This window comes from Strix aluco, chromosome 1, assembly GCF_031877795.1.
Source record: "Strix aluco isolate bStrAlu1 chromosome 1, bStrAlu1.hap1, whole genome shotgun sequence".
In the NCBI taxonomy this organism is placed as follows: Eukaryota; Metazoa; Chordata; class Aves; order Strigiformes; family Strigidae; genus Strix; species Strix aluco.
In genome coordinates, this window is record NC_133931.1 from 58,295,245 (window position 1) to 58,313,464 (window position 18,220).

At 37.7% G+C, this 18,220-nt stretch overlaps 1 protein-coding gene across 1 annotated transcript in view; it reads left to right on the forward strand.

Moving 5' to 3' along the window:
• CEP192 (centrosomal protein 192) overlaps positions 1-18,220 on the forward strand; it is a 92,720-nt gene that overhangs the window by 22,885 nt on the left and 51,615 nt on the right. Inside the window, exons 15-25 of the mRNA XM_074827860.1 lie at positions 426-580; positions 2,046-2,092; positions 3,616-3,748; positions 6,233-6,387; positions 8,739-8,879; positions 9,322-9,661; positions 10,029-10,169; positions 12,597-12,661; positions 12,738-12,929; positions 13,875-13,998; positions 15,978-16,108. Coding sequence (XP_074683961.1) covers positions 426-580; positions 2,046-2,092; positions 3,616-3,748; positions 6,233-6,387; positions 8,739-8,879; positions 9,322-9,661; positions 10,029-10,169; positions 12,597-12,661; positions 12,738-12,929; positions 13,875-13,998; positions 15,978-16,108 — 1,624 coding nt within the window. The remainder of the gene's footprint in view (positions 1-425; positions 581-2,045; positions 2,093-3,615; positions 3,749-6,232; positions 6,388-8,738; positions 8,880-9,321; positions 9,662-10,028; positions 10,170-12,596; positions 12,662-12,737; positions 12,930-13,874; positions 13,999-15,977; positions 16,109-18,220) is intronic.

Below are 18,220 nucleotides of genomic sequence, written 5' to 3' on the forward strand. Positions count from 1 at the left end.
AAAAGGCACGCTGATATTGTGGACTTAGGAAAATCTTGTCTAGGGTTTGACTTGCTCTCAAATGGATCATAGAACTTGCCTGGAATAACCTCTTTTCCCCTTTCCCCTCTTGTTTCAGAAATGAAAGAGAAGAGAACAAACAGAAAAAAGTAGAGAGGCGTATGTTACATTAAATTTCACTATTTGTTTCACACTTCAGATTGTGAAACCGAAGCCCTTGTAATCTTGATATTTATTCTTTATTGAGAATGACAGGGAATAGGTCTGTAGAATCTATGTTAATGGCAATAGCTGACTTCCTAGAGATGAAGGTATTAAAACTGGGAGAATTTACCAAATCTTTACATATAAAGATGTTGTATACTAATGTTGATCTGTATATCCTACTGAGTGATTTTTTTTAATTGAAATAATTCTCTTTCTAGGGAAGTTGCTACACAAGTTAAAGAACCTCAGCCAACTCCTGTTAGTTTGAAAGAATCCCCCTCAGTATGTGGAGAGCAAGATCAGAATGTCATTGAACATTCAAGTCGCAGTCAAGATACCTTACTTGAGGTATTGCCACTTGAACGATTGGAAGGTATTAAAATTTGAAAAAATTCTATACTTATTCTGAGTGCAATTCGCTTTTTATGCTATAGATGTCTTCTCTTGACCCTTTCACTGTTTTATGGTGTAGTTTAAATGGATTTTGAAAACTAATCTCTTGGATTTGAACAGCCTGGAAAGAGAGAAAGCTTGTGGTTGACATTGTGTTCTTAGAATCCTCCCCAAAGTACAAAGCTGGACAGGAAGCCGGTGAAAATAATGTTTGCTATAAAATACCATAACTATGATAGTAGTAGGAATCTGAATTAATTTCAGGAACTGAAATTGCTAGTGGAAAAAGTGTATGTAAGTTGTTTTCTACCCCTTCTCATTCAGTAGGTGTAAGTCTACGAGGTTATATTTTAACTAATGTCTCTTTTCTTGCCCTATTCCAACCTGTAACAGCTGATCTTTAACTGCAGCTGCTTGCTGTGAAACCTATGTTTTTTTAAAAATATGAATAGAGTAGTCAAAGCAAAATAATACTCTGTAACTTATTTTAAAAGCGTGGCTATTGATGTTAAACTTGATTGGGTTTTTTGCTAATACCAGTCCTGTAATTAAATTCTGCTCGTTCCTTAAAATTCAGTAAATGTACTTAGTAAATATATGTACTTCTAGTCATTACCATTTCCCAAGCTTTATCTGAATATTTGCATAGGTTTGTGAGGTATTAATAGAGAAGATGTTCAATTAGGAAGTACTATGGTTTGTACTAAATGGGCCCTTATAAAACACGCTTGTAACAGTGAAGTGTTTACTTCAGTCTCTTATTATTGTACTCTTGAGGAAGTGACAGTAACAATGGCAACAAAAATCATGATGCTTTGGAAAACTGGGACTGCCCAGTGTTTGGACTTGATAGTGCCTGACGGTATTTCAAGAATGGGTTTTAACGTGTTTATTCAAGGTATAGGATTCTAGTCTGCAAATTGCCTTTTATACCCATCTATTACTTAAGAATTAGGAACCTTTTCTGCTAAAATCTGTATGTACATGTCTATAATGTTCTCGGTCTTGTGGGACTTATAACTGGATTATGGGTCGATACAAAACGAAGACAAGTGGAAGCTGCTTACAAGTGATCCAGAAAAAGAGTTGGCCCAGTAGTTGAAAAGCAACAGTGGAATGGAGCACTTGTTCCTCTTTCTACTAGTGCAGCCTGGGACTCCTTTTTTGCACTGCTTTAAAGAAATTCTTAAGGCAGTAGTTGTCTTTCATAACTTCTACAGTTCTAGCCCTGATGAAGCCCTGCCTTTTTAATTACTCCTAGATCATTGTTATAAGAACATGTACACCTTGATGTTGTGATAACGTCTATGTTTCAGGGTTATTTTTATGGTGTATGCCAAAACCTTCAAGAGTCTTTGTCTGCTATCTTATAGAATAGTTAGCACTTAGTAGCATAACATAAGAACATAAGAAAATACTGATTATACCACATTCTTTTGTTTCAGATTTGTCGACTGGAATATGTTTTCTTCCAGACAGTAAGAATAACAAGGTGAAAGCTTCTATAAATACAGTGCAATTAAAGGTTTTCCAATATTAATCTTGTAGTAGACTTAATTCAGTGAGAGGAGGAGGGAGGGAATTGAGCTGTGTTTATTGTCTTAAATCATGTATCCCTTAAGTTTGTAACAGTGCTGAACACATGCTGAATGTGTGGTGCCTCACTTTGGCTCCATTTTGCAGATACTTAACAGAATTAGTACTGTGGGAGCATGAGTCCACCTAATCTTTCTCATTTGTGAAAAATACTGTTTACTCCTAGTCTCTGCTTTTTTGTAGTTCTTTATCAATGTAAGGACCTTACATTGTATCCCAGTTTAAGTTTAGCTTAGTGAAAGGCCTTTTGAGGAACTTTTTGGAATGCTTTTGGAAATTGAAGTGGACAATATCAACCTGATTGAACTTGCCCCTGTGCTTTTAATTACTTTGAGGAATATTAGTTCAGTTGACTACTTGAATGTCCTCAACGTTAAAAATTGCACCATTTGTAAGAACACAATCTTCCTGCTGCCTCTGTGTGTTTTTTTTTTTTTTTTGTGTGTGTGTCTGTATCCCAGAGCTAGCAAATAACTGCAGTTATTGACAGGTAGGGCTGTGCTTCAGCTGTTTTTATATGCTGTGTTAAAGAAGCTGACAATTATGGGCACAGAGATACAAGGCAGACAGGAATGGGAGATCTCGTGGCCCTTATAGAAAATATGCCTCCGGCTGTGGCCAGATGCTGTCCAATATGTACTCCTTAATGTGTCAGCTGGTATTTACTAAATTGATTTAGTTTTCTTTCATTGATTTTTCTAGGGGCCATAGTGGTCAGTGAGTTGCAGTTGAATGCTCACAGGCTGTCATCTGAAAACCATAATACAAGTCACTTCCAAGTTTTTTACTTTCTGAACGTTGACTTTTTTGCTGTCTGTCAAAGATGATTTGTTTATCACAAAGAATGTGAGACTAAATCCAAAACAGACATTATATCGTGTTGTTTTTAAAAATCATTCAGATATATAAAAGATACAATATTTACAGTTAGCTAGATTCAGATGAAATACTACTTTATAAGTAATTTAGTATGCTCATTCGAAGAAATTATCAAAGGGTTGGTCTGGGTGTATGATTTCTGAAGAAGCACTTTTAGCAGCATAGGAAACTATTGAGAGTTGTCTTTGTACTTTTAAGTTGGGATTGCAGCTTTATGAATGAGGGGGCAATTTTTTCAGGTGTAAACTCTTTAATGCAGTGGTTCGGTATTTTATTTTTGAGGTTTTTTGTTTGGTATCATTCAGATACTTTTTCCCTCTTTCCCCTTTATGATCACTGTATTTCTTGAATGTATCCGTGCTGGAAGCTAGCAGGCAAAGTCCATTGGAACTAGAATGTTTGCTAGGATAAGTAGGGCAAAAAAAAAGGTGTGGGGGGAGTTTTTTGAATATGATTAGCCTCATTAATTGTTTATTATTAGCTGAATTGTACAGTAGCTAGTAACTCCTAGAAACATTTCTGCATGGATGCTTTTCACAGGTTGGTCCATCTGAACCTTCTGAAAAGCTGATGGAAGGTGAAATCTCAAGTGACCACCTTAGCAATAGTCTTTCAAGTTTTTTGGAAAATGAGAAACTCTCATCTCTTGCAAGCTCAGAAGAAGATTCCACTGGTAAGTGTATTATAATTCTGGGTAGTTGAGTCCTAGAATTCTTACACAATGTTATTACATACTTGAGAAGAAAGGTGTTTTACTGAAGTGTTTAATATAGGATTACACTTGATCAAAAACTGGTATTAGGAATATCAAAGAAAACTGTGTTCATTGGGAAACTGTTTTAAAATTGTTGTAGGAGTAGGTGGCTATGGGATCTGTCAGAGAAAATCACAATTGGAAGTTTAATCTAAAAAAATTAAAGTCCTCGGTTACTGTGAATCAAAAATACAGGTAGAAATGTGGGCATTTGTTTAGTAAAGTGGTAACCCTAGCTACAGTTTCAGTTTAGATTAATAGAGATAAACTTTTATGATGAGAAAAGTGCACATGCAGTTAGAATTAACTTTTACTTGAGTTTCAGTTCAGCTCTCTTTAGATGCCACACATGCAGGGTGACACCCAAGTTGGAAGTCTAGTTTACCTGAAGGGATAAAAATGAGAGCTTGAGTTCTGTATAACTCAACAAAAATTTTGAAATTTCTGTGCCCTTTGAGTGGCTGCTGCTGAAGGACAAACATGCTTTTCTTTATTAATGCAGTTGAATTTGCACATAACTTGAAGGATGACAGGGTATGTCCTCGGATGCACTGAAAACGAGGAAGGCGGAGTGATATATAGGTTTACTGCTGTCTTGAGATCAAGCAGCCCTGCATTCAAGTAGGGTTACGGGATTTCTCCCATGACATCTACAGATGTCATGACTGTCTTTTGAAGTCATCTTGTTCTTTCTTGTTGCATAACTTCACTTGTGCGTTAAGCATACAAAAAGGAAGTTAATACTTAGCTGAGTAAAAATACTGGTTTTTTTCCACCCAAGGGGATGAAATTATTTTTAACTGCCCTCCTAAGGAGTTGGAAATACTTGCCTATTTAGGGTTCCACTACTGGTGAAGCTAGCTGATATTTTTATTTTTCCTGGTCAGTGTGCAATGTACTAACTTTTATCATGCAATTCTCTATTCAGTGTAAATTTGGCAGCTGAGTATTTCTAAAAATAAGGAGGAAGTCTCTGGTATCTGAAGTAAAATAAATTAATCTCCTTTCTCATTATTTGTAAAATAGCAGATTATTATTTCAGTTTCACAAAGAAGAAATCAAGACATAGGTAAATGAGATTAGAACAATTATTGTGGTGTTGTTAATTTGAGTTTGAATTGTACGTATTTGTCTACCATTCAGGTAACTAATCCTTCTGTAATTTTTGAAGCATTCTATGGACGTTTGTTCTGACGATAGATATTAGCCCTCTTTCAAAAACTGGAGAAACTTAGCCTGCTGCAATCCCTCCATCTTCTGCAGTATCATATGTGGAAACAGAGCCATGATCCAGATATTTCATTTATTGACTCTCAGATGTAACAGATCTTGATTGCTTTACTGTAATGTCAGAGTTGCTGAGCATCCACAGCTTCCAAGAAGAGTGTATCCATTGAAACAGTGTGCTTCTGTAAATCAGGCTCTTTGTACAGGGTGCTGGCAAAACAGGGAATGCAAATGTAATGATGACTTACCTGTGTCTGTATATGCATACCTTTTTCCTGTACATTCTTGGCATTGTGTGACCTCCTCGATGGAAGGAAATACTGAGAAGATTCTTCACAATTACGTTTTTGTCTTGAAGAATTGAAATATAGTCCAAAGGCAAAATTGATGGAGAATTCTTAAACCGTCACCGGCAACCTGGAAATGAACATTTCTTTATTTATGTGGAAAACAAAATATAGTTGGGACTTTATAAATGCAAGGCCTGTTTGAGTATACTGGGTTTTTTTATAAGGGAAAATAGAAACAGCATACTGTTTCCTGGAAATGAAAGAAGTCAAGACTTCTTGGAATATGTTTTACAGTGCTTTTAAGAGTGCATTTAACCATGCCCTAAAAATCTGACTGATGTTTGGGTCTTTTAAAAACAACTCTTCTCTCCCTCCAGCCCCCCCAAATTAAAAAACAGCCCCCCAAAAATAAAAATTGTGTCTTGGAAAATTTCTCACTTGGCAGATGGGAATAGTACTGTTCTTAGTAAGACCACTTAAATGTTTTTTGCCATTGAAATAGAGAATTATGCTTCAATCACGTTCTGTGAAGTTTGAAAAATGTTACATATATCTTATTTTTAATTTATGAGTATGTATACAATTTACTAGTTGGAATGTGGTGGTGTGTAGATCCTGTGAGGGAAGGTGAGTCACTTGATAGCCTGGGAGTTAAAATGCTAGCTTATAGTCTTCTTGTTTTGCTGTATATCACTAGTTATGAAGTAAGACAATTACATGTTTCTGTGACCCAATTATTTTAAGGGAAAACCAGGATAATTCTGCACTGACAGTGTGTTTTTGTGAGACTTGATGTATTAAAAATTATAGAGTTCCCTTGATAGTATGTCAGGTGATATAAAGTGTCTGTGGAAGGTGACTAGGGTATTTTCTTCTCTTTCAATAGATGATGATATTGATGATGAAGAGTTCTTTGATAACCAACTAGAAGCCTATTTTGAGCAGCTGATACAACCAGAAATGACAAGAGGAGACGCCGACGTCCAGAAACTCTCAGAACGCTGTACAGCACTGAAGCTTTCTGAAAATGGCTTAATTCAAGTAGGTTTAAAGCTTAGCATGCCCGGTGGCCCTTAAACGTGTTAGCATCATTGAGAGCTCTCTGCCAGGGTAAACTAGGTTTCATTTCTTTCCTGTCAAACCTAAATACTGTCCAACAGAGAGCCTATACAGCAAAGGATTCTTTTTAAATTTAAAGATAGCAAATACAGCTCTAAACTATAAACAGAGCTGTTTGAGTGAGCTTCTGACTTTTTCTGTTCCCTTTGCAAGGTTTTCCCTGGGGAGGAAAAAAAAAAAGAGAAGCTAGGTAGCTATTTTTGTATTTCTTTTCTTGTATTTCTCTTCCTTGTAGTGCGGAGCTATCAGCTGATTCATCTGCTTGTTACAGAAGGTCTTGCTGTTTATGAGATAAGGTGGAATTGGCTAAGTAGCTGACTGTCTCAAGAGGCATTAGTCAGGAAAGCCTGCAGGAAAGCTGAAGAGTTTCCTATTATGGTGTCTCCTTTATTCAGGTCTCCATTCAGGTTTCACACCTATGTCTAACCCTGCTCCTCACAGTCCTCTTTGTCATGTGCATAGCCTTCTCCTTTCTCCTGATAAGCAGCTTTGGTAGAGAACTTTGTGCAGTCGATTCTGTTACTTGATCTTGCAAAGAGGGGGGAAAAAAACCCTAAACCCCAAACTCCTAAGACTGGATTTCTGTCACTTCTCTGGCATGATGCAGAATTGTCCTCAGAGAAATCCTGTAATGAATATAGTATCAGGAGTATTTCCTGAAGATGGACTTTTTCTGCTGAATTACTCTATTGCATTTCTTAATCCTTATTACAAAAGTAAAAATTGCTTTTAGAGTTTTGGATTGTTTATGCTGGTCTGAACTTATGTATGCACCTCAGGCATTCTCTTTAACATTTGGTATGAAGAGGGTATGGATGTTTCTTATGCGCCTTGCTTCCCCTCTCAGCTTCCTAGTGGTGGTTTTTAGTGTCAGAGATGGTAAAATATTTGTAGATAAGTGTTTGGGATCCTCTCAAGTCCACTAAGGGATGTTGTATCACTGGTAATTAAGCAGAAGCCTCTACAGATACCATTGTCTTGTGATGGCGTGATTTTAATTTTGATCACCATCTTCTGAAGGCAAAGAATTTTTGATGAAAGTTAAATCTCCATAAAAAAGCTAATACCCATAAAACTCTTTACCCTGTCCCCTCCAGCCCTTGCAATCTGGTCAGCTAAACTGAAACTAAGGCTATCTTTTGATCTTGCTTGTAACTTGCTTGAAATACTTAGATGGGCCTATTCTATAGGAATTGTTTAATTTTAATCTGATAGTTCTGTGACAAAACTACTTTTAGTAGTTTAACTTGTTGCAATTCCTAATTAGAGTTAGTTTTAAATGTGATTGATTCTGTTATATTTTTTGTTTCTATAACTATTAAGGTAACATGCTGGCACTTCTATCATGAAACTAGTTTATAAAAGCCTTTTGATCACTGGTTTATAATCTTGCATAGCAATGTCAAAGGTTTTATTAAGTGTGTAGCATCACAGAGACTTGTTTTTCTAGGAGAATAAAGTAAGTCTTTTGTCTGTAAAAGGTAAGCGTAGAGCAGCAACTGGCTGGCTTGTGGTCTGCTTTTGAGCAACAGTTAGGTCCATTACAAACAGATTGCTGGGGATTAACTGCCTTTCCATTTTCTTGGCTTTGCAGCCATGGATGTGATGTTGGCAGTTGCATGCTTGACCAGAATGGGAAAGTGTGATTGATTTAAACAATTAAATGAACTGTAGCTTCCAAAATTTCAGAAATTTCCCAACTGACGTAAGAGTTTCCAAGCTGTGGGAAGTAATATGTTAACCCTGTAAAAGCAGTCTGCATAGGCTGCCAGTTGCTGATCTATGGCTGTACATGAAGAAGGGGATAGGTGGTTGGTTGAAGAGTGAGAATAACACAGTTCTGTCTTCTCTATTTGTATAAGATGTTCCTGCTTCACTGCTGCTGTAGATAGGCAGTGGGGTAGCTACCACAGGTTCTAAGATGGATTTGGAGTCCTCATCCAGCAGTGGGTCAGTCAGAAGAAGAGTAGCAGCATAGTGCCCTTGTTAAAGGGAATGAAAGGATATAGTGGGAATAACAAGAGATCCTCCATCTTCTTGCTGTGTATGCCGTTGGAGGCAGATGTGTGGAATGGCATAGCCAGGAACTGTTGTCCTTGGTGGTGGTGGTAACAGCTAGAGGTGCCTCTGGCAGTGGCACATGAGCAAAGTATGATAATCTCTTTGCTGGAGAATTTTTTAATATTGTAAAAACATCTGTAGTGTTAACTTTTTTCTTTGCTATACCTGTTCTGATGTAACTTAAACATTATTTTTTTTTTTTTTTTTAAAAGGAGAACTTTCAGGTTCCTGACACTTTCCAGGCTGTGACAGGAGTAGACTCTGGAAATGCTAGTGATGAAGATTCACAAAATCAAGGCATAACTGCATGTGCTGTGCAAAGAGAAATGCTGCCCAGAGCAGTACGGCAACTGGTATGAAATGGTCATTTAAATTTCTGTTTATCATATGAGTAAGACTGTAGTAAAAGATGGCAGTGCATTTGAAAACTTCTTTGAAGTTGAACTAACTACCCAACTCTTTTCTATCGTGCAACTAGTTTATAAAATCTTTTGATCACTGGTTTATTATCTTGGATAGCAATGTCCAAGGTTTTAGTAAGTGTATGGCATCACAGAGACTTAGTTTTTTCAGGACAGTGTAAATAAGTCTCTTAAATAATTGGTCAGTGTTTGAAAGGCAGGTGTAGAGCAGCAACTGGCTGGCTTGTGGTCTGCCTTTGAGCAGCAGTTAGCTCAACACCACGTAGTTAACTTCAAACGTAGTTAACTTGGACTATTTTGTACCTAGGACTTTTAGCACAAACAGTTAACAACTGCACTTCTGACACTTTTCAAATTATTATTGCTTTCTAAGAATTCCGTAACTACTGGAGATGTGCTGGATTCCTGCACTGCTGCTGAGCTGCAGTTAAATTCACTGTATCTTCAGCACGTGGACAACCATAAAGCTGATGTCTCGGATGTCCTTCCAAAGCAAGACGTACAGTCCTCTGAGTGTCAGGCTGCTGCTTCTGATGCAGAAGTACTACACGCAGCAGGAGGATTTTTGGGGCACCACACCACTCCTAAAGGTGGTCTTAGTGCAAATGCACCTGAGACAGATGCTACTGAATGTGAAGTTGGTCTTCCTGACACTTACCTGTCTCCAACTGCAGACAGCTGTGAGAACATAAGTTTAGCTACGGCAGACAGAGGTAGGTTGCTTTAGATAAAACCGATCAATACAATTGTGACCAGAGTCTATTGCATGGAAGACTTAGAAATAAAATTGTAAGCTATGCATTTTTCTTTAGCTGTGCAAGCTGGTAATAAAAAACAATGTAGCATGAATAAATTTGGACTTGTTTTTGTTTTAAAAAATACTGACTGTCATATATTACACTTAGCTGTTATTTTATTTGATGATGAAACTAGTTTCAGCTTGCAGTTGCAGCAGCTTGAGCTACTTTTTTCTAACTTGTTGCTGACTTCTGGCAAGTGAGCTCCTTAATCTAAACATAAAAGACTTTGCCATATTCCTTCTTATGTTAATCAACAGGTAGCATTTGCTATATCTTTCAGGTCATTTACCTCACAGCATCGTCTATCAAAATGAAGAGGGCAAATGGGTGACTGATCTTGCATATTATACTTCATTTGATGAAGAACAAGATTTAAATCTGTCTGAAGATGATAAAATAAATGAGCAGTTCATTACTGGATGTATGTAATCTTTTTCCTTTTTAGTAGTTGTTGATATCTGTAATAGTGTTAAGTAAACTTTCTTCCTCTTTTTTTTTTTATTTGCTGTTGCAAAGCCTCCAGGCTTTAGATACTACAAATTATTTGAAAGCTGCTGCTGATAGTATCCTATAATGGTGTCATTATTAGTTACAGTTGATAGCTTATTTCCATGTTTCCTACTCTTCCCATGAAGAGTCTTTTGTTTTCTTTCAAAAAGCATTCTAACGTGTCACTGGTACCTATTGTATGAGCAAAAGTAACTCCTGTAGCTGTCATTTCTACAGTTTTTCCTTTGGACTTTAATTGCTGTTATCCCTTGTTTCAACAAGAAGAAACAGTTGTCATTTTGTACTGCAATATGGTTATAAGACAGGAAATAATTGTAAACAAGAAATTACTACAAAATCAACTGGAATGTGAGAAGAACTGCTGAATTCACTAGTTGGTGATTTTTTTTGTGAACGCCTTGGGAATGTCTTGATGCTGAGAAATGGTACTGAAAAACATTGGACCTTACTGAGGAGCTTTATGGGACTCTCATCTTCTAATAAATTCCAGGCTTTTTGAACCTCTGTGTACTTAAAAAGTTGCTTATTTTCCTTAAGCTATCTCAGACTGATCTTCATAAGAGTCTGTATGTTTGTCATACAGGCTTAGATAATATGCACGTAGCACTGTAGACAGATCCATTCCTTAGCACCAGAATGTCATCTGGTCATCTGTTTTACGGGACAGATTGAGGCAGTGCGTGCAACAGTACTTCTAGTCTCTTCTGCTTTCTAAAGTTGGCATATGGATGGGCTAATATATTCTAAAGATGTCCACGGTCCACTCAAGGTTCTTCATTCTTTCAAAGAGAATTCTGTATCTGTTGCTGTCTAGAACTGTTTATTTTGAGTGAGTGATCAAACAGGATTGGTTGGTTGAAATAATGTTTTTCAACACTGTAGTAGTTTTCTGCTGGAACAGGCAAATGTGATCCAATTTGGTAGAAACTTCCCTATTTACTATGCTAGTAAAGCAGAGCTCCTTCATTATTTTTCAAATGCCAGACACTTTCCTGCGTGTCAGACTCGGGTTGCTGAGTGATTAGAATACTTGACTGTTGTAAATTTTTTTTCCAAGGCTGTTTAGCTTTTTCCCACCTGATGGGATTTGAAAGGAATTCTGCTTTTGAGCCAACTGTTTACCTGTTCTCATGGTAGAGGACGTGCACTTACAGATTCAATGTGGTTAGCGTTTTTCTGGCTGCTGGTTTGCCTGCCTGTTTGCAGTGCTCCAGTGTGATGCTTGATGGCTAAGAGATTTTATTTCTAGGGACAGAAAGGAAATGTTACATTTGATGCCTCTGAGTCTCATTTGTGGCATGTCTCTGTCAGTAAACTGTGCACAGAGTGTTTTCTTGTATAGAATAGTGCAGGATGGCTCACTTGACAGAGTTGGGTGTTTCAGAAAGTCTTCAGAGAACTGTGTGGCTTATACAGAGGATTAAGTAAGAACTGGTAACTGACTTAGAGTTCCACTGGACATAACAATGTTTCATTGATAGTGTTAGGTTGTCTTTAGGAAATGCAGTTGGATTGCTCAATAAAGATATATTCCAGTTTTGTTTCTTTCCTCAGAGTATGTATTGTGACTCCCTCTAATTTTATGGACAATAGCTGTATTCACTTTACAAGTTTGTGTCCATTCTTGACTTATTCCTCCATTTGCCCTGTGTATTATATGAGTAGGGATGCTGTGTGTACAAGCCCACGTATTTTATAAGTTTTGGTGGGCTTGCTGATATGTTAACATTGGAATAAGGTGGTAGAGCAGTATCTCTTGATCAGTTTTTCACATTGATTTGGTGAAGAGACTTTAAGTGTTCATTGTTCTGTAAATGGTAATTGTGAAAATAATTTAAAAGAAGTATCGATTTATTTGGCCTGTTAATTTCCATAGGTATTTAGTGAACTGGTACAAACCAGTCTGTTTAGCTCCAATTCACAGGTACCACCTTGATGACATTTTCAAAACCAAATATAGTAAAAGTTTGTTTGGAAGCAGCCATATGATGCTCAATTCTAGCTAGTATGGGTAGCATAACCTATGACAAGTTATAATTTGGTTTGGAGTTAAGGCTATAAGAGACTTGCTTTATTCATCACTAAGTTAGTTAGCTTAATGCTGCTTTTATTTTGGCTAGTAAAGATCCAGGGAGTACCCTTTTAAAACAAGTTTCATACGAACTTTTCTCACCATAATGAGGTGGAGTAACTCCTAGTGGGTTCCAAACTGTCTCATATGTAGAATTAAATATTGTAATGTCTGTCCCTCAAAATTTAGCTTAACGATGCAAAATAGTAATGACAGCACTTTAATAACTTATGCCTTATTTTAATAAATGTTCTCTTTGGTTTTCAGCTGAAGCAGCAGCTATGATTGCACAAGACCAGGAAGAATTTGAGAAAGCACATAGACTTGTACAGGTAACTAATTATCTCAGGGTAAACAGAATACTTTCTAATTTGTTTGCAAATTACAACTTCTGAAATCCCTTTGCAGGTAGAAAAAGTAGACATTCTAAATGCATCTGAATTAGCAAATACGTCATGGAAATCTGCCAATAGCTGCATTCTGCTGAGAACACCTGATCTTGATAAAGATGCCAGTTATTTACATTTGTCCTTGGGGGAGTTCTTTGGTCAGAGATCTGAAGCACTTGGTTGTCTTGGTGGAGGCAGTGATGTGAAACGGGTATGTATCTTAATGTTAAGACAGAAGGAAAGGACAAGAACATCATCTAGCACTTTTTTTTTATGTTGTAACTAATTATTTGAGAACTACTTTTCTAGTTCACTTGCAAAGGAAATTCTTTATGCGTGACAGGTCTGGGTTGGCTTTTGTTTCCCACTTGGAATTTCTGATGTGAAGGGCTGGCTGGTGTTATCGATGAATCTGGATCTTCACCTTTTGGTCAGGAACTAATTATGTGTAGGATTAGAGAGAGAAAAGTACACCATATACAGTGTGCACGTTGGAGGTCTAAGCAAATGATCCATATAGCACTTGAAAGAAATGCTGCTCAGACAGGGGTATTTGAACAGTGAGGGTATCTTTGTATGGCTGTTGATACTTGATGTGCTGTCTAGTCAAATGCCGAACTTCAGTGAAAATGTAGTTGTCTAGACTCTTACTTACCAACATACTTCTGTATGCTTCTTGTATCTATCGGATACCTGTCCCTTATCTGCTGTTGGTAGGCAGTGTCTCATCTGTGTTGCAAACAAACCAAAAAAAAAAAGCAGGGAAGCATGTACCATGGGACAAAGTCAAATATGCTGTGTAATTCAGTTGTGTCCTGGTGAATTGGTAGAGTTGGCATGTTCTGTCCTGGCGCATTAGAGGCTGAGCAGCAGAGCATGTCTCTAGGCGGAGATGATGAGAGCAATATGTACTTTCTTTTGTCTTAACTGGTGTAAATAAATTGTTAGTTTATTTTATGTATGTATTGGAAGCGTATGTATTTGGATTAGGCATTTGCAATGCTAGGAGGCATGTGTTATTTTTCAGTGGTATGAGAGCCAAACACCAACCAGGGAGGCACTGTGGCTGAAGCTGCTTTGCAAGCCCACTGAACCTATTTATTAATGATTAAATTTACTCATGCTGTATTCTGGGGTATTTTTTTTTTTTTTATAGCCATCTTTTGGTTACTATATTACATCTCCGAAGAAAAGGCAACCTGTTGCTTTGCTAAGGCAATCTGATTCATCAGGAGGTGACACCGGCCAAGAGACTTCACAATTGTCTGAGGTGTTTCCAGGTAATTCTAGAACTGAAGGGTTAGTCCTAGACAGTGGTTATAACAGCAGTTAAGAATTACTTGCATATAGCTATTAAAGACTGTTAAGAGTAATCTGTGATAAAAAGCCTCTAGTTTTCATTCAGCAAGTGTCTTTTTTGCTGTGAGCACCTCCCCTACTCCCCTTCCCCCAGAAAAACACTGAACCTAAACACTTACAAGAGAGAACAGTCTAATACCAAGTACTACACTAAATTGTCTCAGATATTTCAGCATTTCCAGACACTGGAAAACTAACAGAATGTCTTGTAATAATTAAAGTCTGTTCAGAGTTCTCCGGTTGAAAAAGCTGTATAATGTGTTGCCAAAACCCAAACAAACAAGAACCCCAGAAAATTTGTCTCTTTGCTTATATAGATATAGAGGATATAGGGAAAGAAGGAAAATAGTTTGCGTTGTAGCTGACCTGACAGTGTGTGCATAAAACATAGTCTACATTTTTCCCTGCAATCTTAAAAAAAAAAAAGATACACTCCCATGATACCTGCTTAACTTAAACTTAATAATTCAGGAGATTTCTCCAAAATTCTATGTGAAGGTCACAGCATGTATTTTGGTGCATATATATGCTTATCAACTTAAGGTATGTTTAGGAAAGGATGAGTGCATTTTAAAGCAGCTCTGCTGCTCTTGATACAACTGTGGCAACATCAGTCTTTGAACCTGCTTGTCCAGTCAGTGCAGTGACTTAAATACTTTTTTGTGTTGGTGAAAAATAGCCACTGGGCTTTTATGGAGCCTACTTCCTTGAAACAGCTTTACAGCTGTAATTTTCCTCATGCTGGCACCTTGCAAGTATTTTTAAAGGGTCTCTAATGATTTTTGTTTTTTTAAAACCTAGTGTTAGTGTGCTTAAATTCACTATACAATAGTCTGGATTTTTGTCAAAAAATACCATGAGTTCATTGAGGTCATGACCTCTGTTCAGTTAAATTATAGTTATAATTGTTGCTTTGAATAATAGAAAAATACCCTAATGTGCTCTGCAGTTCTTTTGAAATGAGGGTTGCTGTAAATGCTAGAGAAAGTAGGTATTTGGGTCACTTTGTGTCCAAGATACTAATTACTGCTATCTGATTTTCAGTAGTACTGGCAATAATAATCTTTATCAGCAATATCAGTGTGCAATTCCTGCTTAAGGAGCAGCAGATGGAGAGGAAGCTGAGAGGTCAGCAACCTGAAGAGGGTGTAACTTGTAACACAAAGTATGTCCAAACCTCAAATATCTACTATAAGAACAGAAATAAAGGAGGAAAAAAAAAAGAAAAACAAACAAAACAAGCCCTCCCAAACCAAACAAAAAATTTTTGTTGTTTCATACTTCTTTTCTCACTGATCAGAGGACCTTTAAAAGTTGGTTTTAGTCTTCTAGGGAGGCCAAATGTTTTCCTTCCAAGCAGGAACTCATTTGTTGAAACAACCCTCTAGATTTCATATGAACAGTACATCCTAGTTTGGGTTTAATCTCCTAATCCAGAAGATTACTGGTGGCTTTGATTGGTTTCAGAAACATACCTGTCCCTCCTAAACATAATCCTTCAAAATCACCAGTTCACTGCTGTCTACCTCAGTCAAACCCTGTCTCCAGCACTGGCTTTACTTGGATTTAATTCTAGTTTTCTATTGGAGTTTGGTCTATGTTAATATTATCTTGCAAACACCATTTTATGAAAAGGTTTGTTTAGCTTATGCTAATATGATAAGCTACCTGAAAATAAAATTTGAAGAGTGTGAGCATTGTATTCATAATGCCAGCTAATTTTGTGACTTGGATGTAAACTGTACTGGAAACAATTCATGCTTGCAGTATTTGGATTTGTGCCTTTATGGCAGCTCTTTTTTCTGTAGAGCATTAAGGGAGCATGTCTATCCCAAGAATGCAGGTGTTCAGACAATTTAGTTACTGTAAATTAATTTACTGTCTTTTTCTTTGTTCTTAGATGACTTAGAAGCACAAACAAAAGAACATGCAAATTCTACTGGCTGTGAAGGTGCATGGCATGGGATGGATACTGCAGTTGGAATACATAAAAGCATTAAGGCAGAAGCTGCTACCAAAATTAAAGCAAAGGTATTTCTCTTGTATTTTTCTATTAAGTGCAACTATGAACTCGAACAAAATTCAAATAACTCCAGTTATTTTTGTTTCTTTGAATACACCTAAATTTGGACTTTCATATCATCTCCACTGCTTTTAATACTAATCATTTGAATCCTAGCAGGTGCCACTGTTTGTTAGGATGGTTTTATTAGAATGCCTTGATCCTGTAGTGAGTCAGGTATTACTATCACAATCTCATTTTCCTTTTTCTCCCTACTTCACTTTTGGAGTTGCTTGGTCTGTCAGCCCATAGTTTTTTCAGAGATTCCTAGGCTACTGACATTCTGCAACCAAGTTTCCAAATTTCAGCTATGTCTTTCCTTTCTATTTTTTTTTTTTAATCAAACAGCTTGTCTTTAGCATGTGGATAAAGTCTTTTACTTGATAAAATTCAAAAATACTGATGTGGTGTAAGTCTGAAAAAAGTGTATTTTCAATTTGGTAATCCTAGACACCTGCCTTCTCTTCCTTAAGATGTAATGTTCTTTTTCTGATCAGGCAGAACGCATACAGACCCATTCAATTACAGAAACAGCCCTTCTACATGGTCACTGAAAGGAATCAGTAACTAGCAAGTATGACATCGTTTAGCTGATCAAATAATGAAAGCTGCAAACTTAAATGCAGAAGGACTGGTTGGATTGCTCATCTGACAATGTACTGCCATAATTGCTTTTCTTTGTAATTTATCCTTATCCCTCTTGTTCTAGATACAAAATGAGTAGTTTGGGGTTTTGATAATGTATATCCGGATTCTCATCTACCCTCTATTTGTACAAGTTTAGGTCACCCTCAGTCTGATATGGATGGTAAAATGTTGTCAAACACAGACAAATCACAGAATGGTTGAGGTCAGAAGGCACTCCTGGAGATCATCTAGTCCATCCGTTCTCGCTCAAAACCAGGTCAAACAGAGCAGGTTGATCAAGGTCCAGTCATGTTTTGAATATCTCTAAGGATGGAGACACTGTAGTCTATCTGGGTCCTCTCTGGGAAACCTGTTCCAGTGTTTGCTCATGTTGACATTAAAAATCTTTTCCTTATGTTTAAATAGAGTTTCCTGTTTTTAAAATTGTGCCCATTGCCTCCTTTCTTACTGGATACCTCAGAGAAGAGTCTGGATCCATCTTCTTTACTCCTCCTTGCCTCCCTCTTCTTCCTGTCAGGTATTTATACACACTGATAAGATTTCCCCTTGGTCTTGTCTTCTTGAGGCTCAACAATTCCAGCTCTCTCCTCATATGACAGATGCTCCAAGCTCTTACTCATCTTTGTGGCCCTTCACTAGACTCTCTCCAGTATGTCCATGTGTCTCTTACTGGGGAGTCTGTAACTGAACACAGCGCTGCAGATGTGGTCACAGCAGCGCTGAGTAGAAAGGAAGGATCACTTCCTTGCTGGCAACTCTTTCTTACTGCAACCCAGGATGCTGTTGGCTGCCTTTGCTACAAGGGCACGTTCCTGGTTCATGGTCAACTTCACGTCTGCGAGGACCCTCAAGTCCTTTTCTGCCGAGTTGCTTTCCAGCTGGTCGGTCCCCTGGCTGTACGGGTGCATGGGGTTATTCCTCCCCAGGTGCTGATCTTGGCATTTCCCTTTGATTTTCATGAGATTCTTTTCAGCCCATTTTTCTGTCCTCTTGAGGTTCCTCTCAATGTCAGCCCGCTCTCCTGGTGTATCAACCGCACCTCCCAATTTTGTATGATGACCGAACTTGCTGAGGGTGCACTCTGCCCCATCATCCACGTCATTAATGAAGATGTTGGACAGTACTGGTTCCCGTCTTGATCCGTGGGGCACTCCGCTAATGAGTGGCTGGTCCCCTGCTGGACTGTGTGCTGCTGATCACAACCCTTGGAGCCTGGCAGTTCGGCCAGTTTTCAGTCGAGGCACGGTCTACTCAACTGCTCCATACTTCATCAGTCTTTTTATGAGGATGTTGTGAAGACATGCATGCATATCTACAGGCAGACAGATGTTTTTCTCTTTTCCTGAATGTATGTGTATCTAAGAGAGGTGGGAAGAGATTGTGGTCTGAACATGACTGTCTACTTATTCCATGCCCTTTGCTAAGAATATCCA